The 25306-nt window shown below is 43.9% G+C and overlaps 1 protein-coding gene across 2 annotated transcripts; it reads right to left on the reverse strand.

Annotated features, from left to right (window-relative positions):
• Positions 1-701: 701 nt before the first annotated feature.
• tbc1d10b (TBC1 domain family, member 10b) lies at positions 702-24610 on the reverse strand. Of its 2 annotated transcripts, none has more exons than XM_084328797.1 (11): positions 24486-24610; positions 24155-24237; positions 21781-22884; positions 18809-18908; positions 16372-16479; positions 10644-10750; positions 10006-10120; positions 8213-8278; positions 7762-7951; positions 6011-6165; positions 702-4944 (listed from the first exon to the last, which is right to left on the reverse strand). In XM_084328797.1, exons 3-11 carry the CDS (start codon positions 22860-22862, stop codon positions 4009-4011), a joined length of 2859 nt encoding a protein of 952 aa, XP_084184923.1. In that variant the 5' UTR covers positions 22863-22884; positions 24155-24237; positions 24486-24610; the 3' UTR covers positions 702-4008. The 2 variants fall into 2 exon arrangements, with proteins under 2 accessions (XP_084184923.1, XP_084184922.1); XM_084328796.1 differs by having other exon boundaries at positions 21781-22887.
• Between the last annotated feature and the right edge of the window lie 696 nt (positions 24611-25306).

Genomic DNA, 25306 nt, shown 5'->3' on the forward strand with positions numbered 1-25306 from the left:
GAAGATATCCCATGCCCTAATACTAGAGTAAAAAAAAAATAGATACGTATTCTTGGATGTTAAGAGCATGGATCCCCAAAACTACAAAGACCAGAAGGCACTGAAAAATATGTTGTCCCAGGGAGGTTTACATACAGACGTTTTCTGTAAACATCTAGTCAAAACAGATCTTTGTCATCACACCGGTTAGACGCTCATGGTGAATAATGTGCATCTAATGACATCTAGTGGATCTTCGTAGTATGTGTGTAGAGATTTCACGGCCAGCAGGGGGCATCAATTCCTTACTGCGGTGTTGAAATTTCAGTTGACGACGAGACGAGGGCGCCCAGTAACTTTATATACAAGGCTGGTTCTCTCGTTTCACTTATGTCTATCTTTACAATACACTGTACTGGGGAAACTATTCCTATAGCTGTCTGGCTACTTCTTGGCCCAATGTCATGAAACTTCCAAAAAGTATGATTGGGGATCGTTGTTCAGGTCATGAGAATGTTCGCTTCACTAAGACTAAAAATGATCAAAATGGTTATTTTTAAATTCTTGGTACAGCCTCTGTATAAATAGTATTAAAACATTTGAAAATGGAAAAAAAATTAAAAATATATATACATGAATGACAAGAGGCAGGATACTTTTAATATATTATAGTTTATTACTCATCACAAATGTCATTATCAATTAAATACATTATGTGTAGATCTTCTGCAGTTAAGGAATGAATTCAATTAGCTATGGTTTTATTTCATTTTTCCGCCAAAGACAAGTTTCATGTAAACTTAAAAACACAAGACGTACAAGGAAGAAACCATGACAAATTAGGGGAGGGGGAGGGGGAGTAGAAATGATAAGCTTTTAAAAGACTGCATGAGCAGGGCATTCCCAATTAAAACGCAGGCAAGCACAAATATTTCAGGATCAATGTTGAAATGCACCATGGACCTGTTAAAAGTGTATTTCTCGACTCGTCGCTCACAATATCGCAGAGCTGAGGACTGCGTTTCCTCACCAAGGACTAGGTTGGTTGGCAAGTTTGATCGTTCGCTGTGTTATCTCGAGATCTCTCAGTAATAAAGAGAAAACAAACACTAGATCAATTCAAAGATAAGGGCTGCACGTAAATATTGCTCATATAATATCACAATCCTCAGGCCTGAACCGCACATCGTGGCAAATTCCGTTTCTATGGTACCGATCTTGATCATCACTGCCGGTAGCAAATTACGTCAGGGTGGTGAGTTCAGGTTGTTTGAAGAGTAAGGTTTGCATAGATGTGTTCAGTCCATCCTCACCAACTACACTAGTCCGCACCTATATACCGATTCTGCACTGGGCTCAAAATAAAAATGGCAGAGTTAGATAGGTGTGCAGGATTTGGTAAGAAAGAAAATAAATGACAGCAATGTCACAATGTCAAGACCTGTATTAAGTATGACACATTGTGTGTACACGATGGAGGACATTTTGGCTACAATTACACTGTAAAGTCCCTCTACTCCTGAACTACAGAAACAGTATTGAGAATCACTGTTAAGAGTATCAACGTTTTTCCCACCATGAAATGTTTAATTTTTTTTTACAGTAACTAACCGGCACTACCCCATCAACCACGGATGGGGCTAGAGCGCCATCTAATGTACGCATAATGTTACAGTATATAACACTGAGTGTGAACGGGTTAGGGAGTTAGTCAATAAATTATTATCACTTGTTACAACGTAAATCAATGAGACAAAAAAAAAAACTTCAGATATTAAATTACAGACCTATTCAGAGCGCATAAATCACCTCTTGGTGAAATTATAGTACGTTTTTAAGACCTTCGACTCCCTAACAGCACATGTCCTAAAACACTTGTTTGAATCTGTATTGTTCTATAGGCAACAGCTCTTTCTTTCTCTCCTCTTCACTACGATGGGTTTAATACTGTGCTTCAGTAAAGTGGAAGAATTGAGAGTTTTAACATGACCAAAACAAACGGACTGTAAAACATGAAAATTCAAATGACATGCACCGGACCGGGTTCATCATGTAAAAGCAAAAGAGGACAAAATGTGCAACAACAAACAAACAAAACTAAAAATTATACCTTAAAAATAAAAACCAACGGACACTTTTTACATGATCCTCCTTCTCGGGACTACACTACGTACAGCATAGCCGGCCATCGTTCCAGTCATCCAGGTGTCAATTACTTACATAGAAAAATAGTCGAGATCCAAAATAATAATAATTCATAATATATAATATTCGATTAAATTAACCACTTTGTACATAAATACATCAGAGCCCGAAGGTCAGAGTTCAGAGGTTAATGCTACATTGGCACACCTGGCGCGCCCAGTCAAGTGGCTTCCTATAGGACCTACAGGCAGATTCTAAAAGGTCAAACTGGCCCAATTGACCGCATTCACACGGCGGCCATTTTGCTCTTGTGTCGTGCTCAGGTTGGGATCCCTTTGGAGTCCCAAAATGGCCTCTGTGTGAATATCGTCAAAGAGACTCTACTTACTACCAATTAGGGAGTGGGGTCAACATTGAGAGGTGCTTTGCGACAGGGCAGTGCAAACAAAAAAAATCCTTCATTATTACGATAACACATGATTTGAAACCACATTCCAATGGGTCGATGAACTAAAATCTTCACCCATATGAACATTTGGCTAAATAAAACATGTTCTATATATTATTTTGTTCATCGAAAAAGAAAAAGAATACTTCTAATTTGAAAAGACAGAGGTTCAGTCTGTGGGACTTCTGCAGGGTCTACGCTGCGCTGGTAGTACAGCAGGTTCACACACAAGCGATCCATCTCTCACTGTAAACTCAAAGGTGAAAGACAGTAGTGAGAAAGTGTCTACTCGGGAGAGATAGGAAAATCAAATCCAAGGTTAAAATAATAATAATAAAAAACAACTTGTCAGCTTTAAAATGCTCCCCATGTGTCGTTTTGTCAGGGACAACATTATACACACTTCTAGTACGATTAGCTAATAGCGAGGAGCCGCCGGTTTCAGATTGTGGTTATACTTTTCCCCCATTCTCTCCCTCTGTTCTCCAACTAACTCAGTATACATCGGCCACATTACACCCACTGGATTCCTTTTTTCTGAAGACATTTAAGAAAGAAAAAGGGACAAAAACAGAGTGTGGTTGTCGGTGGTGGTGGGATGGAGAGAGAGAGAATCACTGAAACAACTCCAGAGAGACAGGAGAGAGAGAGAAGAGGGGCAAAGAGAAAGAAGAGGCCGAAAAAAACAGGGAGGCCGCATAGAACAGTAACACATTTCACTACACTACTAAGGCACACACGCGCACACACACACTCATTCACAACATTTAACAATAAATATATCCTCCAGAACAGCATTACCGTCTTCAGTGCCTGTTTATTTGAGACAATTCTCACTTTGATTCTTCTTTTTTTCTTTCTTCCTCCTCAACCTGACCACGGATGAGAAACCATAAACGCACCAAGAGGATCCTATAAATGTGGTACTTATCGTTCTATTTACATCATTCTATGGCACCCAAAAAAAAATAGATATTTCCAGAAACCCCCGCCCTGTCCGACGACGCTTCCTTTGTTCGGTGTTATGTGTCCAACGCCGGTAATCTGGGTGAAATAATAATTAAAGAGAATAAAATTAAGAATATTAAAAACTAAAAATGAGATAACGACCGTGCTCTTCTGAGATTAACCCGAGAGCCTCACAGTCCATGCTCCAGCTTGCGAAAGGAAACATGTCCCGTCGTATTGAAACCCACTGACGGAGAAAAGCGCAGAGGGTGAGGAAGCACCGATCCCTCGGTTCAGTTAAAACCAATGGTCCCGTTTCCTCCATTGTCCTTACGGGACGACATAAAACACGATGCACAATACAGGAAGCCACCCCCCCCTTTCTCAATTATTCTCCTGCTCCTGGGGCTCATTTGTTCCCCTGTCCTCGTCCTCTTCCTCTCCAGTCTCACTGGGTTAGAATGGAGTGCTGGGGCGGGGGGGGGAGACTAGGCCCAATCTTTTGGTGCTCCAGCAGCGGCGGCTCCGTTCTTGTCCCCGGCCTCTCCTCCTCCTTTGTCCTTTTTCTTCCCCCCTTTGTCCTTTTTCTTCTCCTTCTCTGCCCTCTCCTTCTCCTTCTCTGCCCTCTCCTTCTCCTTCCTCATCCTCTCTTTCTCGGCCTTCTCCTTCTCTCTCTTATCCTTGTGTTTCTGCTTATCGTCATCCTTCTTCTTCTTGTCCTCTTTGCTCCTCTTCTTTCTCTTCCCGTCCTCCTCCTCCGCTCCTCCTCCACTAGCCGCCGGGGTCACCGCTGCTGCCGGCGGGGCCTCCTTCTTGGCGTCGGTGCTGCAGGGTGGCAGCGGGGTGTTGTTGGCCGTGGGAGAGGGGATGGTAGGGGTGATCTGCTCAGAGACCGTCAGGGAGACTGCCAGGGTGCTGGGCAGAGGCTGTTGGCCCTGCGCCGGGGGGGCTTCCGAGGTCGGGGGGGGTCCGGGAGGGGGTTCCACTTTAGACGCCACCAGGGGGCTCGGAGCGTGGGATGCCGGTGACCTGGGACCCATGGGTGGCTTGGGGGCGGGGGCTCGACTCGAGGTCGCTGCCGGGGGCGGGTGAGGAGGTAAGCCGTCAGCTCCAGAGGCCCCCGAGAAGGAGCCCTTCTTGCTCTGGGAGAGAAAGGGGGTCTTGGACCTACGGAAGCCCGGGAGAGAGAGGAGGCTGGAGGAGGCTCTGAGGGGCCCCGGCGCCGGTATGGAGCTCCCCAGGAAGGAGAAGCTGCCACCGGAGCTGATGGAGGCCGCCCGGCGCTTGTACTCATGGATGCCCCGCGTTCCGTGCAGCCGCCGGGCCGGCTGGTGGGTCAGCTCCCCTCTGGACTCCCGCCACTTCCTCACCTGGATGCCGCACTCCCTCTCGATCAGAGACTCCGTCACGGGCAGGGCGACGATCTGCCCCCGGGGAGTGACGCGCGAAGGAAGGGAGACATAGACAGAGGAAGTGAAGATTACTAATCTGGACGCTACAGAACCAGGTGACTCACAACTCGTGTCGGTGAGTAAGACTAAATGTGTCTCAGAGGTGAGCGTAACGAGTCCCTTTGGAGGAGCCGGTTACACTATCTGTTTGGACATTTCACCGGATTGTGTGACTAGGTAGCGCGCTACATGGATCGTTTTACAAAAAACTAAAATCGGTTCCCTTCATTCACTGTGGAACTGGAGAGACTTTAAAAAAGAACAATTCTTTCACAAACAACCCAGCACTAGTGTCTGTGTCTCAATGTTAATTGGTCGTCAAGGTCTCATTTGACTTGGAAGATTGTGTGATGTTCAATCTCATCACATTTCCTTCTCATTGCAGGTACAAAATGTTAGACCTGTACATTGCTTATGACTAAAGCCCTTAGTTTCTTAGTCAAACCTGTATGTAAATAACTCCACATGGATGTGACCCAATAATATCACTCATTGCGGATTTAAACAATTTAATTCTGCATTGCTGCATTCATTTGAAGGAGAATACCGTGGGCAATGTAACTGATGAATTAGTCAACAAAATCATATGACCGTGAGCTGAACAAGACCTTCTCCAGTCAAGGACAGTCCTAGTTGTGTGTGTAACAGGGCTTATCAGAGGTGCTTAAGAATACCATTCCAATATGAATAGGATAAAGAAAGGCAAATTCTAATGAAATTTGGATATTAATGATAACATTATTTAGATTATTGTTGTATTATTGCTACTGTTGTATCTGCTATTATGGGTAGTACCAATAAGAAACGTATTAAAATTAATTCATTCAATTAAAACCATTTTTAACACCCATTTATTGTCTAATACTGCAGGCAAATTTCCCCCAAATTACAAAAAGGGGCAAGAACCAGTGATGCGTTTTCCGTTCACCTCATATCAATAATATATATATATTTTATTAATTTATTTACATTAGAGTTGAAACATTGAAAGTCATTCTGCCGGCCGTAGTGTGTTGAAGCCGTAGAACGCCAGACTCACCTCCTGCACCAGCAGGTCCTCTCGGACAGATTCAGGCGAGATGTTCCTCAGACGCTCCATGGTCTCGTACATGCCCTGGAGCTCCCGCAGCTTGTCCACGGAGCCCAGCATCTGCTTCAGCAGCACGAGGCCCACGCGGAACACGATCTTCACCCCTGCAGCCGCGGACAACAGGCGCGTTTAGGTTTCACGTAATCATGTTATCATTGTAGTGTGTTATTCTATGAACAGGTTGAATGAGAGACTGATTTTGTGGACCCACAGAATGTTTTTCTTTTCTTTTTATAACCAAATGAGCTTTATTCTATAGTAGTGATCTCAGTTCTGAAACAGAAAATGTACCCCGTGAACTCGGAACCTTCCCCTGGGTGGATTCAGAACCTTCCCCTGGGTGGACTCAGAACCTTCCCAAGTCCCATAATTGAAACATTTCAATTATGATGAATTGAAAATGGGGGACCCTGACGTAAACAAGACAAAAGTCTTTCTCTGGTCTGCATCCCCTTAACAATTGTATGTATTGAGCTGTACTGTATCCATTCTACAATCTGTTAATAACAATTTCAATCAATCAATCAATTTTCAATCCCCTGGGTGGACTCAGATCCTGCCCCTGGGTGGACTCAGATCCTGCCCCTGGGTGGACTCAGATCCTGCCCCTGGGTGGACTCAAAACCTTCCCCTGGGTGGACTCAGTGTCATCTCTAAATTCGCTCCCAACTCATGGTCTATGGAGCAGCTTCAGATGGATGACATCACAAGTTTTAACACTCTAGTGTTCGGATTTGGAAGAGAGTTGCTGATCACTAATACTATATTTGTACTATCTGAGACCAGAGGAAATACCACATGAATTCTGAAATTGAGTGTTCCACCTCCATGGTAACAATCACAATATTCCATTTAATACACAACACCACCTTCTCATCTCATATAATATCTTAACTGGGATATTCTTTTTCCTATTGCTAGGATTTTAGTGAGTCGTTCCTTATCTTCATTGGGGAAAGTCTGGGAGTTTTTGTTTTTGATATTGTGATGTTTCTTCTCGACTTATACAAGAAGACTTGTACAGCCCATGGGGGCTATTCCATGTGATCTCTGGCTATACATTTGATTTTGATATTAGCTAGTGTCTAGAATACCAATGTGCATGTAAAAAAAATCAAATTTATTCAACAAACATGACCATGTTCACGTCTTAAACTCATACTGAGGCCTTAGTTTTGGTTTTAAATTGCATATAATCATTCATTTATTTATTGTCACACAGAGCAGAAGAATTTTGCCAAAACAAACCAATAGTATCCAGCTGCAGAACGGCAGACCAGCCACACTCTCAGACCCAAAAAAAAAAGAAAAATTATTTATCTTTTATTTTTTTTATCCCAATTTCTCACATTACATTCACCCTGAATGTTGACGTTATCCAGGTGAAAAGTTAACTTCATTCAAGCGAGGCATTGCAATCCTTGACATAAATCATTTGATGTATAATTAAATCAAAGGAAATGCGTTTGGGTCTGAGAGTGTGGCTGGTCTGCCGTTCTGCAGCTGGATACTATTGGTTTGTTTTGGCAAAATTCTTCTGCTCTTTTTTTTTGATCGGATCGGGAAAGATCGGTATCGGTAGATACTCAAAATCACATGATCGGGATCGGATCGGGAGCAAAGAAACGTGATCGGGACATCCCTAGTCTTGTGAATTCATAAAGTTGCTTCCCCCCCCTGCGTTGTCTTTAAAACGGTACCTTCGCAGAAGAACATGTCCCATACGCGCAGAACACAGACCCAGGGTAAGGTGCGCGAGAAGACGCACATGAACCACTCCGTCATGTAGAGGATGGGGTCGATTTTGAACTTCTTAAGATGACGGTAGGCCATGGGACATGTACGCCGCAGCAAGGAGAAGAAGATCTCTCCATCCAGCTGGATGGCTTCCTAAAAGAGGCACGGAGCAGTGAAGAGTTAATAGAGACAAGGTAATATATCTACACCCAGTGTGTGTGTGTGAGTGAGTGAGTGAGTGAGTGAGTGAGTGAGTGAGTGAGTGAGTGAGTGAGTGAGTGAGTGAGTGAGTGAGTGAGTGAGTGAGTGAGTGAGTGTAGAGTGAGTGGAGAGTTAAGTTACTCACCAGACCAGCGCTATAGTAGCCTGAGTGAGTGAGTGAGTGTAGAGTGAGTGGAGAGTTAAGTTACTCACCAGACCAGCGCTATAGTAGCCAGGAAGGTATTTCTCACATATCTGCACTAGCAACCAGAAGGCTTGCTGCAAAACATAACCACACAACAGACAGACATCAACACAAACATCATCCTTCATCAGTGATCTCAAAGTATTGTCAACAGGGTTCCCACAGACATTGCAAAATGAAATTCAAGGACTTTCAAGTACTTTCCCAAGCACAATTTTCATTTTAAAAGGGCATTTAAAAGGATACAATTAACTTTTAAATGCTGTTTTTTATAGAAAAAAAATCGGATCCAATATTTATGGCTTAAAACCAATTTCCGACAATTAATTACATTTTTTAATATATTTTTTATTATCTTTTTCCCCCTTCTTTTTCCGTTTTTCTCCCCTCCCAATGTTAGTCGTTATGCCAATTCCCAATCCCCTTCCTGGTCGTTGCGCACTCTACCCCCTACTGTCGGTCTGGGAGGGCGGAGACTATCACATGCTTCCTCCGACACATGTGTACCCAGCCCACCACTTCTTTTCACCTGGCAGCGTGGACTCTCACAGAGAGTGTAACGTGTGGAAGGTCACACTACCTCCCTCCAGATCCTTCCCTCGCTGTGCAGGCACCCCGACCGAACTGTAGGAGTCGCTGTCCACAACGACCCAGACCCACCCACCGGCTTCCCTCCCGCTGATTCTGCCAATCGAGCCAGTATGACGGCCGGCCAAGCCGGAAGCAACGCTGACAGCTGAATTCGATACCAGTGTCTCTTGCGTTGGTGACGAGCGCCTTGTCCGCTGCGCCACCCAGCCGGCTAATTAATTACACTTTAAATAAAAAAAACTATTCTTGATTCTGAAATTTTTTATCGTGGATGAACAAAACGTTCAATGTTGATTTTTAAGCACATTGTTAAAAAATTTGCTGTTTTCAAGGAATTCCAGGCCTCAACGTTTTCTCTCTCCATAAATCAAGTACTTTAAGCACTTCAAGGACCTTGTGCGAACCCTGTATCAATGCTTTGTCGCTGGACACCTAGATCCTTAAATCTCCAGAAGCAAAGGTGACACCGTTTAGCGTTTATGCTTTGGCGAAGGTTTTGTGTCATCTCTATGGTAACAGCATGCCGAGCATGCTGTCTATTTTCTCTGCCAAACATTCCCCTGTCCCCACCATGGAGCCTAAACAAACTTTGGCAGCCAAAACAACAGTGGAAAACATCAAGCATTATGCATAGTGCAAGGTTGCCATTCCATCTAGCTTGTGCTGCTGGTCTGGATACTAGTCGTGCTGTTGGTCTGGATACTAGTCGTGCTGCTGGTCTGGATACTGGTCGTGCTGCTGGTCTGGATACTAGTCGTGCTGCTGGTCTGGATACTAGTGGTGCTGCTGGTCTGGATACTGGTCGTGCTGCTGGTCTGGATACTAGTGGTGCTGCTGGTCTGGATACTAGTCGTGCTGCTGGTCTGGATACTAGTGGTGCTGCTGGTCTGGATACTAGTGGTGCTGCTGGTCTGGATACTAGTCGTGCTGCTGGTCTGGATACTAGTCGTGCTGCTGGTCTGGATACTAGTCGTGCTGCTGGTCTGGATACTGGTCGTGCTGCTGGTCTGGATACTGGTCGTGCTGCTGGTCTGGATACTAGTCGTGCTGCTGGTCTGGATACTAGTCGTGCTGCTGGTCTGGATACTAGTCGTGCTGCTGGTCTGGATACTAGTCGTGCTGCTGGTCTGGATACTAGTCGTGCTGCTGGTCTGGATACTAGTCGTGCTGCTAGCCTGTATACCAGTCAGCACACTAGTCAGCCTCTCACCTCAGCAGGCATGTGCATCAGCAGGACTGCAGCCACCGGAGCCTGGGCCTGGCAGTAGCCCTCTTCAGGGCGGTAGATGGTATAGGCCTTCAGGATTCTGTACAAATCCTGTTGCCTGCAGGTACAACCAGAAATGAAAACAAAAGCATATTTTGACCCAGGTTTGATCATATTTGTGTATTTGCTCACTGTATACACTTTGCTATAAGAGTGCACAGTGAATCAAATTAGTCTTATCCCATAATATAGGGATGTCAGATTTCTTGTAGTCAAATATTCAATTATACCATTATAATCCATTATTAGGAGTTTGTCATATTTATCAGTTTGCTACATACCTATTATACGAAGGTTTAGGACTAATAATCATCAGTAGTTACTTTATTAAACATTATGTGGTGACTCATATTCAATCAATTATTATTATTATATATCATTATTATTATTATTATTATTATTATACAACAAGGTAGTGATGTATATCATCACATTAGTGCATTTTAAAGGGAAGGTGTGTGACAAGTCAAGTCTTTTCTTGATCCTCCAATCACAACTATGCCTTCCCTCGTCCGAGGGAAGCAACAGTTACGATTAGAGGATGGAGAAGAGAAGGCGGAGTTAGAGATAGGTAAATGTACCCATGTCCACCACGAGCAGCAAACATCTCATGGAAGGGGAACTGTCTGTGAAGGTCCTTCTCTATGATGTCCAGCCATTTAGCTTCCCCCGGCTCCCTCTCCAACTCCTGCAGGCCAAGAACAAGAAGAAAGGAACGCTTCAGACAACTTCTCCTCAAGTACTGAATCACTTACAAAGTAAATTATAGATTAGTATGCAAATACCTGAACAAAACTAGGTCCGTCTGACACAAAAGTACAAAACCACAGAGAGAAAGGGTAGAAACGTTTGAACATGACAGAAACACTACTAGATTATACCGTAAACATGAATTGCTGTTAGACTGTAAATGGACTGTAAATGGACTTTTATCCAAAGCGCTTTACAACTTATAACTCACATTCACCCCCATTCACTCACATATTCACACACCGATGGCAGAGGCAACCATGCAAGGTGCCAACCTGCTCATTGGGAGCCGTTAGGGGTGATAAGTGTCTTGCTCAAGGACACTTCGACATGCTGCCGGGAGGAGCCAGAATCAAACCAGGAACCTTTCCGATTAACAGGCTCTACCTCCCGAGCCACTGTCGCCCCCAAGCCCTGCCGGGGGCCAGACTCCCACCTATCCTGAAGTTGGCGGTAGGCCCAAAAACCAGCAGGATTACGGGCCCAGATAAGAGGCTGCGCCCCCTTCAGCACCCGGGGTGCGGTGTCCCCAAACACAACTATCAGATAGAAACTACACATTAGACCGAGGAACTTCTTCACCGTGTTCACATGTCCTACATGTAATCATCTAAATGCTATGTGGAATTCATTGTGCACCGATGAGTCCTTTCTGATGATGACGTCCTCCTTTGTGAATGCACTGGTAAATGGACTGCATTCATATAGTGCTTTTATCCAAAGCGCTTCACAACTTATGCTGCACATTCACCCACCCACTCACAGGCTGGCATGCAAGGAGTGCATCCTCATAAAAGAGCAGTTAGGGGTTGAGTGTCTCGCACAAGGACACTTCGATACACTGCCCGGGAGGAGCCGGAATCGAACAGGGGACCTTCTGATTACCAGACGACCGATCTACCTACAGCCACTGTCACCGTTGAACGTGCCCATTGATGACCACCACTTAGTACTGCACCTCCGACAGCCAGATGATCATCGGTCATCAGGGCTCCATTGATTTCACCTGAGCGAGGACGCATTTTAAGATCCGTGGCTCAAACTGCTCAAATTCGCTCATGATGCTGCCGCAGTCTTCTCCCGGCTGCCCTTGGGGGGGGGGGGGGGGGGGACAATGGTATGGGTCAAACGCAGAGAGGCATTTCATCGGCGACCCAATGCATGTGTGTGTTCCTGTGTGTCGTCCATCTTGCATGTCTGCTGCATGTCAAATAAAGACAACTTCTTAATTTGGTAGAGCTATAGGTCATAATGACACACAGCTCCACCCTCACTCAGTATTGAAGAACTACAATGGGCGGCTAATTAGTATTTCCTGATAGTGGTCAACCTTTGACAGGCGTCGTCTGTTTCACCTCAGTGTAGTCCTTTGTAAAGCAGGAAGCTGGAGCATGTGCAGTAGTTAAGGACTATATCTATTACTTGAAGATATGTATAGAGCTGGCTGAGTGGGGGGTCATTTTACTCTATAGTAAAGGAACCTTTCTATAAATACAAGAGACCCAGAGAGGAATTCCCCTTATGATCATGTTGCAGGCCTACAGTCAGCCTTCAAAGTTGATTATGTTTCAGGAGAAATTATCACACGACTGCACCTTGCACAGCGGCGCCACACGTCATTACTCTCCTATCATATTACCTCGCCTGCATTCTGAATTACAGTGCTGCCATATTTTCCTGATCCTCCAATCACAACTGTTTGTTGCGTTTGTCAGAGGAAAGCAACAGTTGTGATTGGAGGATTAAGAAAAGAGGGTGCGGTTTGAGATGGGTCAATTACTCCTGTTAGCACCGTTGCCTCACAGCGAGAAGGTCCTGCATTCAAACCCCAGCAGGGAGCCGTTCTGTGTGGACTCTGCATGTACTCTGCATGTACTCCGGTTTCCTCCACTACACCAAGAGACATGCATGTTAGGTTTCCTGCCGTTGCCCTTGACCGAGGAACTGGCATTACAACTGGAGGTGATCGGCTGCCCACTGCTCCGTTAGGATGGGTAAAATGCAGAGAACGACTTTCCACAAAGGCATTAATGAAGGTTCAACTTAACCCTTTTCCATCACATGGGCTAATGCATAGGTTAACCTACTGCATCAGTGCAGCTGCGCTGCAAGCTGCTAAAACCACGATGACAATCAACGGCAGTGTCTGCTTTCACTACGGAGAAAATGTGCGTTCTTTATCCACACACAAGCAGGGTTGATGAGCAATTTCCTTTCACGCAACTCCACTCTCATGCCGTGTGTGTGTGTGTGTGTGTGTGTGTGTGTGTGTGTGTGTAATGTCCTTGTTTTTCTATCCTTGTGGGAATAGAAAAAGGTCAGGAATTAGGGAAGTGATACTCTTTTTTTAATTTATATTTATTTATTTTTAAAGATTATTTCTTGGCATTTTATTGCTTTATTGGACAGACCCGGCAGAGAGGAAGGATGGGAGAAGATATGGGGAGGAGACATTCGGCAAAGGTCGCCCTGGGTCCGGGAGTCGAACCCGCGGCGGCCGCGTTGCACTGCAGTGTGTTACGTGGTGCGCCACTCTGGCGCCCCGGAAGTGATACTCTTTGATGACAATGTTGCAGCTCTTGAAGCAGAGTCTCCAAATTTAGCTTTTTTCGAAAATGATAATCCAATAATTATCATTCATTTTCCATTAGTTACAAACACTATATAACTTTCTGATACCCCCCTCCCCTCTCCACCTGATCTCAGGTCGCACACTCTGCCCCTGTGAGCACTCACTGCATCGCCCTCTCCTCTCCACCTGATCTCAGATCGCACACTCTGCCTCGGTGGAACTCCCAGCGTGAAGAGAGAGTCGCAAAATAAATTATAGAAACGCCAAGTAGGAAGAGGAGCAGGCCACAGGACATTCAGAACGGAGTGGGGACTGTGGGGAGAAAGTGCATTTGCTGTTGTGATATCATCTCGCTAATTCAGGATGCCTGATTTGACACAGCATGGTGAAGCAAATCATCCCAACGCCATGTGACGTCAGGCCTGAAGGCAGTGAGTGAACCGAAAAAAGCCAAAAATAATAATAATAATCTTTATTTGTATAGCACCTTTCATAAAAAAAATTGCAGCTCAAAGTGCTCCACAACAGAAAAAAGACAGGCATAAAATTAGCACATAAAGTGCAGACATAAAATCAGTTTTTCACATTAGGATCTAGCATCCCAATAGGTCACCTTGTTTATGGTTAGATTCTATTGCAGTTTAAAAAGAAATCGACAATAGTAAAAATATATATATTTAAAAGAGTAAGATAGAGTTGACAGAGTACTACAGAGTAGAATGGAACGCGATTACAAAAGTCTTGCGTTACAAAGGACCGTGTCACAAATCCAAAACTAAAATACTTTTGTACAGTGAAACTGAAGTTCTCTCTATCAATCTATCTCCCCCTCTGTATGTATCGCCCCCTCTGTATGTGTCTCTCTCTCTCTCTCTCTGTGTGTGCCTCTCTTTCTATCCCCTCTCGTGTTCTGCCACCTGGGGGAGATAGAATATAAAGCTTCAATTGTGGACTTTGTTGTCTGTAGCCTCTACTACCGGTAGTTCATTCTGTTTCCATGGTTATAGAAATGTTTATTTACTACAGTTGTTTTGGACTTTACTTGACTTTAATGGACTTTATGTTTATGGGTTTGTCTGTAGCCTAGGCTACAGGGACACGTAGGGCATTTGTAATTGCCAGAGGGAAACCATTCATGACAATAATCATACACTGCTCGCCATTTAGCCATATGTATCAATAGTTAAGGTTGCCATGGTGATGAAAATACATTACTGTCGCCTACTAGTACAGCATGCAGTACATGATCATGCTTTTCCATAGTGTGTAAATTGCCTATTTTTAGTAGCCTGACGTTGGTTTCATTGAGGAATGGGTGTTTTTTAATGTGGCTCTTTCAAAGTAGTTTTTCTTGTCAATCTGGTACCACCGGGTTAGGGAACGGACGTAAATCATCAGAATGGATTGTCCACACAAGGCATGAAAATGTGGGTCTGTGGGTCTGGGTGTTGGTCCTGGGGGGTCCGGGGTGAGACTGGGGGAGGAATTGACTTTTGTGGTGTCCATTGTGGCGTCTGTAATAGTATAAGTTGATTTGTTATGTTCTGTGTTTATTATTTTTGTTATTGCTAATGTCATTGTTGTTATTATTATTGTGGTATTGTGAGGTCTTGTTACTCACAATATGTTTGTATAGGAAATTACTAGTTTTAGTTTAGTTTTTGTAAATATTGCCTTGAAATAGAGATAAGAAGCTGAAAAAGGTAGCAGGATGTAGCCTTCAATATATAAAGAAATTATATTGTCAACAGATATGGTGGAAAAACAAACTAAATGTAATAGTTACAATTTCTTTAATTGAATTAACTTAAACTAGAAAACATAAATACAAACTAAATGAACAATGTAACTTGTAATTTGTTTCACAACAGAGTGGTTTCAAAACAGTCAAGCAAGCCCCCACCAATGGGTACAGTAAGACCTGCTTTATCAAAGCTATTTAATCAATATTTGCCTTTGTTGAAAATGTTAGCCCTCTGTCTGTCAATCCGGAGGTTCCCGTGAGATTCCCGCTCCTCCCGAGCAGCGTGTCGATGTGTCCTTGAGCAAGACACTTAACCCCTAATTGCTCCTGATGAGCAGGTTGGCACCTTGCACCTTGACTTGACTGAATGACCTTGTTTATTTTCTTTTGTTGGTTGTTTTTGTTTCTGTTTTCCTGATGTTTGTTTTCATATGTAGGGACCTCTATCACTTTATCTTACACATTTACAACGGATTTACCATAGGCGTATATAGGCACCCACATATAGTTGTTGCTGTTATTACTGTCCTGTAATTGTCTCAGTATTGTCATTTGTGTATGTTTTGAATAATGGAAAATCTAAGTAAAAAATATATATAAAAGAAAAAATATACCTCTGTACCCCTCTGTACTACTGCTGAATGATGTTTTTGAGTGGGCAGTACATCCACAGCTAAAGAGATTGGTTTTATCGGGTATCACAGTGGCTAAAAAGCTGATAGCATCACGATGGTTCCAACCGGAAAAAATTTGCCGAAAGGTCTGGATTATTACATATCTCGATGTGATCTATCAAGAAATATCTACAGCAAGAATTTTGGGTCTCAATGAATCCAAAATGACACTGTGGTTAGAAGTGGTGGAGAAAATAAAAACTAGCATATAATGGTAATGCCTGGTTAGGAGCGAGGGAAAGTGGATGGATTATCCAATGGGGGGTCCGGAAGGGGGGGGTACGAGCTGGAGCATATGTGTGTAGGTTTTTAGATAACAGGTATTAAGGGTATATCCTATATAAGACAATTAAATAAAATGTGATTTCATTTCATTGGATGTGCACTGACAAATAATGCTTGTATATCTTATCGTGTGTTGTCATGTTTGTTTATGTGTTTGTTTAAAAAATAAAAAAATTAAATACAAAAATATATATATATATATATATATATATATATATTTGATCCAAAAAATAAATAAATGTGTGTGTATTGGTGGTGATAATGTAGGTTGGGGTGCGTGATACCTCAAATTTCCCAGGGTTGGCATCTAGCAGATCCTTGCTGTTGGAGAGCAGCTGCCAGGCTCTGGCCCGGAGAGAAGACGGGATTCCCTTCCTGCAGCGCAACTTCACCTGAGACACGCGGGTTAGAAACGCAAGCAAAGGGTCATGTCATTTGAGCTGTAACTCAACACAAGGATTAAATATCCACGATGACATCACTGGTGGCCATATTCAAACTCCTTTACTCTCAATAACCCTCAAACTAAACGGATGTGTGCAAAACTGTACCGTTTTTGGATGTGTGTGGGATTATGTGCAAAATAAATCTGCATTGGTTTTTTGGTGAAGTGCCCCTTTAACACTTTCAGGGCCCTTGCTTAACCTTGATTTACCTGTTGAATGCCCACCATCCACTTCAATGTTAGCGTTAAAAACGCCTAATCTATGTTTTAAATTATGGCTATGTGTCTAATCTGCCCGTCGTTTATCAATGACTCGTTTTCCAGTCAACATTGTCGAAGCGGATTTTTTTTGTATCTGTTCATTTTCGTTTTTTTTTTATCCACTTTTTCTCCCATTTTCTGTTTTTCTTCCATCCCAATTTCGTATCAGCCAATTCAACCCTCCCCTGTCACGAACGCTGTTTCTTGCCTCCCACAAGCCGGCTGCAATGTGGACTAAGTCATACATAGCACGAGTCCCCTCCGATACTCGCCGCCCCCATCGCTTCCTAATTCTACTGCGCAGGCGCACCAACCGACCTGTAGGAGTCGCTGTCCACAACGTCCGATCCCCACCCATCAGTTTCCCACCCCCTAATACTGCCAATGTGTATTAGTACGGACGACCAGCTAAACTGAAAGCAATGTGGAGCGCTGGGCTCGAACAGGCGAACCCAGCGTCTCCAGTATTCGTGGTAAGCGCCTTGCCCACTGCACCACGTAGCCGCCTGGTTCATTTTCGTTTTATAGCATTTTGAAAAGCCCTCGTTTTCAAGGAAAATATAAAGATTCCATGATAAAAGACGTTTACTGGAATATTCTAGAACACAAAAACGTTGTCATTTTTCGGCCTATTTATGAATTGTTTTCAAATAAACGCTAGATTATCGATAGTATATGTGTATGTATGCACGCTAGAGACGCAAGCTGAAAAATCGATTCTCTTATTTCCTCATCAGCGATCGCACACACACACAGGGCAAACGCTGAGATCTCAGCGAATACAACTCTGATTATCCCAAGACTGGTAAAATAGATTACCTCAGATAAGATGTTCTCCAAAAAGATCATTTCAATTCCTGATCGCCATTCCAAATATCGATCACGCTTATTGATGAGTATTGGCTACTGTGAATATATATTCCAGGCTGATTCCCGTCCCGTGATGACTTCCATGTTGAGCAGACAGCTTGCCAGCACAAGGAACCAACTGGCTCCGCCTCTACATATCTACAGATCCCAGGTCAGTCTAAGCGACTGACCTGCAGTTACACAGGGATAGACGATAGGGGGCGCTTTTTTCCATTCTGAGCTCCTGGAGGAGCTGTTGTACCAACGGGAGACTCGGTTGATGAAATATGAAATCAGATCGCTAATAAACAAATAAAACGATATTTGTCATCGTGGGCACTCAGTGGGGGGCCTAATAAAACGAGTTATGTCGTCCGTGGCACTGAAAGTGTTAAGGTGGTCTTTGATAGGATGAGGCGTTTATATATTATTTTCAGGTTAAGGTGTTGTTTATGTATTATTTTCACAATAATATATAACTATTACTATATAACAACTACCCATCTGCCTGTATACACGAGTAAAGGCAATACTGCAATAACAGCCTGTTCAAGCTGCTGCGGTCAGGCAAGCGCCTCTGTATACAGTACACGCAACAAGAACAGAGACTACGGCTCAGCTTCTTCCCTCAGGCCATCAGAACAATGAACACTGATCTCTCCACACACAAGCACACATGAACACACACACAACATTCTGCACTCGCACACACACAAACACACCACAGGTAACTTTAAACACAAGAAAAGGCCACTTTAAAAAAGGAAAAGGCCACTTTAAGTAAATAACTTGTTGTGTTTGTTGTATAGTATAGTTAGTAACAGCAAGTATAGCATAGGGACATAGAAGAAAAACGGCACATTGTATAGGAATGTACATAGGATCCAGTGCCTTTAAGCGATTTATTAACATGTCTATTCTAGTTATCTTTTTATTATTATTACTATTGTTTTATTGCACAATCGAAGCGGGCATGGCCAACCGCATTTCACTGTATGCCCTGGTATGTATGTGATGAATAAAACTCTTGAATCTTAACATTATGGAAACAGAACTCCACACCAGCGTGTTTTACATGCCTCAAGTACCTCTGATAATATCAGCACATCCCAAGCGGTCATATTCAGGTTTCTCATAGTATATATAAACCCAGTGTGTGAATATACCTTTGGGAAGCGATGTTTTATCCACTTGTCCCAATTGTTGAACATATCGATCCATTTCATCTCCCTCTGTCTGGCCACTTGAACTCGGAGTTCCCTCTCACTGAAACGCACAGGAATAGTTCACACTCACAGTACATGATTACGTCGATGGCAAGAGCTGTGAATTGACCTATCTCAAGCCCCGCCCAGCCACTCTTTTCTTGATCCTCCAATCGCAATTGTTCCCGTACAGGGAAGCAACAATTGTGATTGAAGGATCAAGAAAGGAGGGCGGGGCTTGAGACAGGTCATAGCATGACCCTGGATATAAAAGATATAAAATTACACTCAACGTGACACCTCTTTTCTTTTACACTCGCATGCTTGGACCTAAATACCATTGCTAAACAAAAGCCCTTACGCTGACAACGAGGCCTCATAGGTCACAGCCTGATCTCGCTTAAATATGTAAATAAAGTACCGGTACTTATCCACCACAGGAAATAGGTACATATTGTACTTTATGTTATAGCCATAAGTAATAACATATTGACGTAATTATGAAAATGTACAATGTGTTTTCAGAAAACATTTAGATTTAAGCTCCCCTTACTGGGGAACAAACCCAGGGCGCTCACAATTGAGGCAAGTGCATTTACCTCAAGACTACCAAGACACACTTCTCTGATAGCCTCGCCCCAAATCCTAACTTTATATCTTAACCCTAACCATTTAGTCTAGTCGTGAGAGCACTCGCCCGCGACCACAACCTTTTTTGGTTCGACTCCAGGTCGCTGTTTGTTTTGGACTTTTGCTGATACGAAACCTAAATATATTATTTATACAATACATAAATATATTACTTATGGCCATAACATAACATACATCATGTAGGACATGTACCTCTATTCCTGTGGTCGATTAGCACAAAATTCACGTTTTCTGATGAGACCACGTCAATACAGGGTTTAATTATTCAACAACGGAGGTACAATTGCTTGGCTGGAGCAGAAAAAACACACGACAAGAACAAATCTGAGAAGGGGAAAAAAGGGTGGGAGGGTGAGAGAGAGAGAGAGAGAGAGAGAGCGAGAGAGAGAGAGAGAGAGAGCGAGAGAGAGAGAGAGAGAGAGAGAGAGAGAGAGAGAGCGAGAGAGAGCGAGGGGCAGAGAGAGAGAGAGGGGCAGAGAGAGAGAGAGAGAGAGAGAGAGAGAGAGAGAGAGACAGTCAGACAGTACATATTGAGTCACACAAAGCGCTCTCAGCACTATCTGAGTCAGACCAAGGAGACATAAAGGACAATCAGATATGTTTAGATCAGCAGAGACAGGAAGGACAGAGATGGATTTGGACATAGGAGGGAGAACAATCACTTAGCGGCGGGTGACAACGTGAAATCAGGTGACCAGAGGCGGCGGCAAGATGGCTGTGTGGAAATCAAATCGTAGACCATAAATCTAATGTTGTCACAACAAAGGCAAAGTGACCCACGTGAAGCATTGAGACCATAGCGAAGCTCAAGCTTTTAACTTCCCTTCCTCAAATATTGCCCACGGATTGAATTGTGTGCTTCCTTTTACAATTTGAGGATATCCATCTCTTAATACACAGTGGACGGATGATATGAGGGTGTACAATGTTATTATTAGGGTTGTCCCGATCAAGTTATTTTTCCGATCAGAGTCATTTAATATTGAGTGTCTGCCGATATGGAGTCCTGATCAGATATTTGTATTTTCCTAGATAATATAGCAACACGGTGCACACAGCAAGTATATTAAAGTTTGTAAAACCGTTTAAATGTAAGTAAGATATGCTTGGTAATTGAATAGTTCTGTTAAAGAAAATACTTGCTTACATTACAGATTTCCCTTAATGGTTTTCATTAATTAAAATAAATATAACAAATAAATAAATAAAGGATCTGAATTTGATGGGCTTAACTCTTTCTCTGCCACGCTGGGAACGGGATATGGCTATGTGCTGCCACGCATTAAACCAAATGGAGTCGGTCACCTTGTTTGCAGGGCTATAACTATATTCTATATTATAGCTATGGATGCAATACTATGGCCCATTTGACATCGAGTATCTATCGTTCAAGATGTGAAAAAGAAATATTTTTCCATCCATACATTCCCGTTTTATACCGTGGTGAATATAAGTATGGTTTTAGAGCGGTTTAGGGTAATTCCTGGGAGCCTGCGACGTATATTATACTTAATCCATTGGCATTTCGTCCCTATACACGCTACAATAAAAAATTCAAATGCATATGATCAGTATATAATGTTACATCATGAATGCATGAGAACGGGGGGGGGGTCGTTTCTGATTAATTGATTGGCAATAACGGCATTCGTTAGTACAACAACGTACGCTGATCAGGGCGATGGCTATGAAAACAAGGCACAATCAAGCTGAAATTGACGTTAAATTGCTCTTACCTGTGGCCGGTGGGATTCCAAAAAGAATATTCCAATTACTTGATTGCCATCTGGTAGATCGTATGTCCATTTGGCCCATGACATAACCCACCACAGAATAATGAATCGGGGGTCCCGAAAGCGATTCAATGCGATCGGGTGAAGCCCTTGGTCCAGGTTACTAGAAAAATCCGCCCGGAGGCATTTCATCATCAACGCACAGCCCCATACACAGAGTCTCAAAGGAAGTGCAACATCGGCCGCATACCACCAGGCGGCGGTATTGGACTTTTGCGATCTCAGACTCATTCCCTATGGTAACACTAGCCTGCCTGGATGGATAATGAATGGAATAAATAACGATCAAATTACGAGTATACTCGTTGTTGGCGTCCAACGATTGGTGGCCAATAACGAGTATACTCGTCGTTGGCAGTGAATGAGACTGAGTTAATATACACAATACCGATCAAACACTGATCAATTAAAATATGCCGTGATCGGCTCCGATTCTGATCAGTCTGACCCATCATCCCTAGTTATTATCTTTGATGTATTAATACCAACCTGCTTTCGCTGTACTGAGTCCCACCAAGGAAGCCGTATTTATCAATGCGTTTGACGGTCATGCCGTTGATCTCGGAGTCGGAGCCCACAGAGCTCCCATCCTCTCCCAGCCCGGATAGAGACTCCAGTGTCCCTGACATCAGGCTGGCCGACTCCAGGTAGCTCATGGTGTCAGGGGCTTGCCGGGAGGTCGGGGTGGGCATGCAGAAGGTGGGTGCGGGCTCGTTGATCACTGGGACCGTGGGGCCGGGGTGCTCGGCTTTGGAGGGGCTGCCGGGGAGCTCCGTTTTCCAGACTCCACCGGGAGTGTCAGAGTTTGGGGATGGGATGGGAGTTTTAGACTCAGGATTTGGCGCTTGCTGTGGTGGCGGTGGGTCATCTTCTTCAACCACAGCCAATGCTATTCTTGTTGTTGTTGTTATTGTTTGAGGGGAGACAGGGGGAGATGGTGTAGGATTGGAGGCTGCAGGCGCCGGGGGTTGGCTCGCCATAAACTGAGCATCATCAGGGAAAGGGTTAGGGTTATGGGTGACATGCACACTGGGATAGAGATTAGGACTAGTGGTAAGACCAGGGGAGAGGGACGCCGCCTGCACTTCCCCCTGGGCTGAGGGCTCACTTGGAGCCTGAGCAGGTGTGTCTGATGTGGCATTTAGCAGCTCGACAGCACTTGGCTCAATGCTTTCCTGTTTAACGGTGTGGACTGGGGCCACCCCTGCCTGGACTGGGGCCACCCCTGCCTCTTTCCCCGTCCCTTCCTCACTCCATGGAACAGCCCCGTCTACTGGTGGGGAAGCAGGACTTTCACCAATGAGTGCTGTTGGGACAGGTTTAGGGGGAACCGGGGGTGGGCCTTGTACCGGTGTTTGGGGGGCTGGTGGAAAATCTCCCGCTGAAGGTGATGAAGGAATGGTTCCCGTCAGAGGGTTGTCGTCGTACTGAGAGGATTTGGTAGCCCCCTCGGTGGGCTCTGGGATAGGGCTACTGGGACCAGGGAGGGTGGCAGGGAGTGGAGTGGGTTCAGCAGCATGAGGATCCCCCAATGCAGGAGGTGAGGAGGTTATGGCGGCGATTTCGGCCATGGTTCCAGTTCCACTCTGATCTCTCCTTTGCAGACGGAGAAGGATGATGTTAAGCTTTGTTATGATAAACAACATCTAACCACCATTGTTCAAACAAACTAAATGCACTGCTGTTTGTTTCATAAACAAGCTCTTTATGACCTCTGCGATCACAACAATGAAACTTTACTGTTTACAGCTTAGCACTTGATGTGTGAAGTGGCTTGATACAAATCAAATACCAGTCTTTTTCCAAAAAGCCCAAGTACAAGTGCTTCCTCTTCTTAAAATTAAAACAGAGAAGCTGTATGTCAAAATCGTGGAAATTATTGGAAGATAGCCATACAATTGTGCATCACATAAAAGAGCATCAGTGTTCATTTAATGACACAATCAACAGCCAATGAAATGCGACTACAAATAAATACAAACAAGTTCCCAGGCAGTTTCTCCTCTTACCTTCACAACCCTACGGCATTTATGGTTTGTTACAAAAACAAATAAACCAAACATTTTAAAATGATATCTCTTTATCTCGTATAGCTGTTTTAACAGCAGATAGTAGTAAGTGTAGTATTGACATATGAGTTGACAGGTGGGACTATGGAAGACTTTTGACAAAATCATGCCAAATAGTATCAACTTGTTCCACACACAAAAGCACTCACACAGGAGGACCTATATCACTGTGGCTGACGTGATTATTTCCTGATTAATTGAAAATAGGGGACCCTGATGTAAACAAGACGAAAGTCTCTCTGGTCTGCATCCCATTAACAATTGTGTGTATTGAGCTGTACTGTATTGTACCCATTCTGCAATCTGTTAAATAAAGTTTTCAATCAATCAATCAATTATCTTTTTAAAACATTTTTTTTTTACTAAGTTGATCAAAATGACTAAATTGTGCAAGTTTCTGACTCCACGCTGTCACGTCCTTGACTGCCACAAGTTATATAGTTACCTAAATGATGAGCGAGGTCAGCAGCATGGTTCTCCAGTATTGTGCTGATGAAGCAGGTGTATCCGCCTGGCTGACTGCTCTGCTATTAGGGGCTAGTAGTAGCTGTAGCTAACCCATGTTTACCTCGCTAGTGACTCGCTCGGTTAACTCAAACACAACTGTCTGTTTGATTTCGTATAATCTCAAGAGGTCTCGCTCAATAGCATCACAACTTCACGATTCAGCACAAGCGACAATGTGATCAGCTAACAGCTCTAATGGTCAACAACACCCGCCCTGTGTGTCGCGGCCTGTCAGAGCCAGCAGGACCACGGCCTGGTCCGTCCTCCCCTGCCGCCGCTCCACTCACCCTGCACGGCCCGCCTGTCCGCCTGGACGCCCAGGAGGAGGTTCCTGTCCGCGGGCCCCCCACAGCTCCGTCTCGCTCACCTCCTTGAGTTAGAAGAAACCACGTCAAAAGGAGAACGGACAGTAGAGGAGAGAGAGAGCAGATACAGCAGGAGCAGCCGAACAGGGTGAGGACTTGGAAGCGCAAACGTCCTGTAAGTGCTAGGCTAAGCTACGTTAGCCTATGTTAGCTTACAAGCTAACGCTAGTGTTGTGTTGTTGTCATAGCATGGCTAGCTAGCTGAATGTCTGAGTTCTCCTCAGACATAGCGGGTTGCAGCAAACATCCTCACCTAAATCAAGATGTGGACTCTGTACTTGTTTTCATGTTGAGGCAAACTAACTGGACTTCTTTGTTTAATTAAATGATATATCCTAGTCGATAAAGGCTGCTAGCGGCTGGGACACAACATCCAAGACCAGCCGCCTGCGTTTCCTACTGACAGCGACGTGCGCGCTCCCGTCTGTCTGTCTGGGTGTCAGCGGACACACGCACGCATCTGCACAGGAGGAGCCTCCCTTGGGTTTGTTCTGGAAATGAGGCTTCTTCACTTTTTACTATTACTTTGTTCAAAGTACCTGTTGTCACCTTGTCACATTGCATTTGTGAATGTCTCCCTATAAACGAGGCTGGGTCAATTTTGTATTTAGGTAATACCTCCCAGGTACATCGTTGCTATTGTGTCAGTAGATGGCGCAATCCCCTTATGCAGTCCACATAATAATGATTTACTGCACAAAAATGAATACCATTCCCTATTTGTTCCCTACCACCCGAAACTATCCATAATCCAGTGGTGGAATGTAACTATGTATTTTTTAATCAAGCACCAAGTACAATTTCGAGGTACTTGCACTTTACTTGAGTATTGTCATTTTACATAACTTTGTACTTTTACTCCATTAGATTTCAAAGGAAATATTGTACTTTTTACTCCACTACATTTACCTGAACCCATCAGTTACTAGTTACTTTGAAGAAAAATATTTTGCATAGAAGACATGGCAACAAATTCTGAAGATTATGTATACTTTAAAATGTGAAGCCTGCCAACTTCAACTGGACCACTACCACTTTAACATAACCTTTAATCAGAGCAGCATAATTGGACCA

The sequence above is a fragment of the Notolepis coatsorum genome, assembly GCF_963971535.1.
Source record: "Notolepis coatsorum genome assembly, chromosome: 14".
In the NCBI taxonomy this organism is placed as follows: Eukaryota; Metazoa; Chordata; class Actinopteri; order Aulopiformes; family Paralepididae; genus Notolepis; species Notolepis coatsorum.

Bases quoted from the DNA above. Each gene is read 5' to 3' on its own strand.
- tbc1d10b (XM_084328797.1), bottom strand. From the start codon at position 22,862: ATGGCCGAAATCGCCGCCATAACCTCCTCACCTCCTGCATTGGGGGAT. The intron at 7,952-8,212 runs GTGAGTAACTTA...TGCCTCTTTTAG, and splicing joins GCTACTATAGCGCTGGTCTG to GAAGCCATCCAGCTGGATGG. The intron at 6,166-7,761 runs GTACCGTTTTAA...CCGCGGCTGCAG, and splicing joins GGACATGTTCTTCTGCGAAG to GGGTGAAGATCGTGTTCCGC.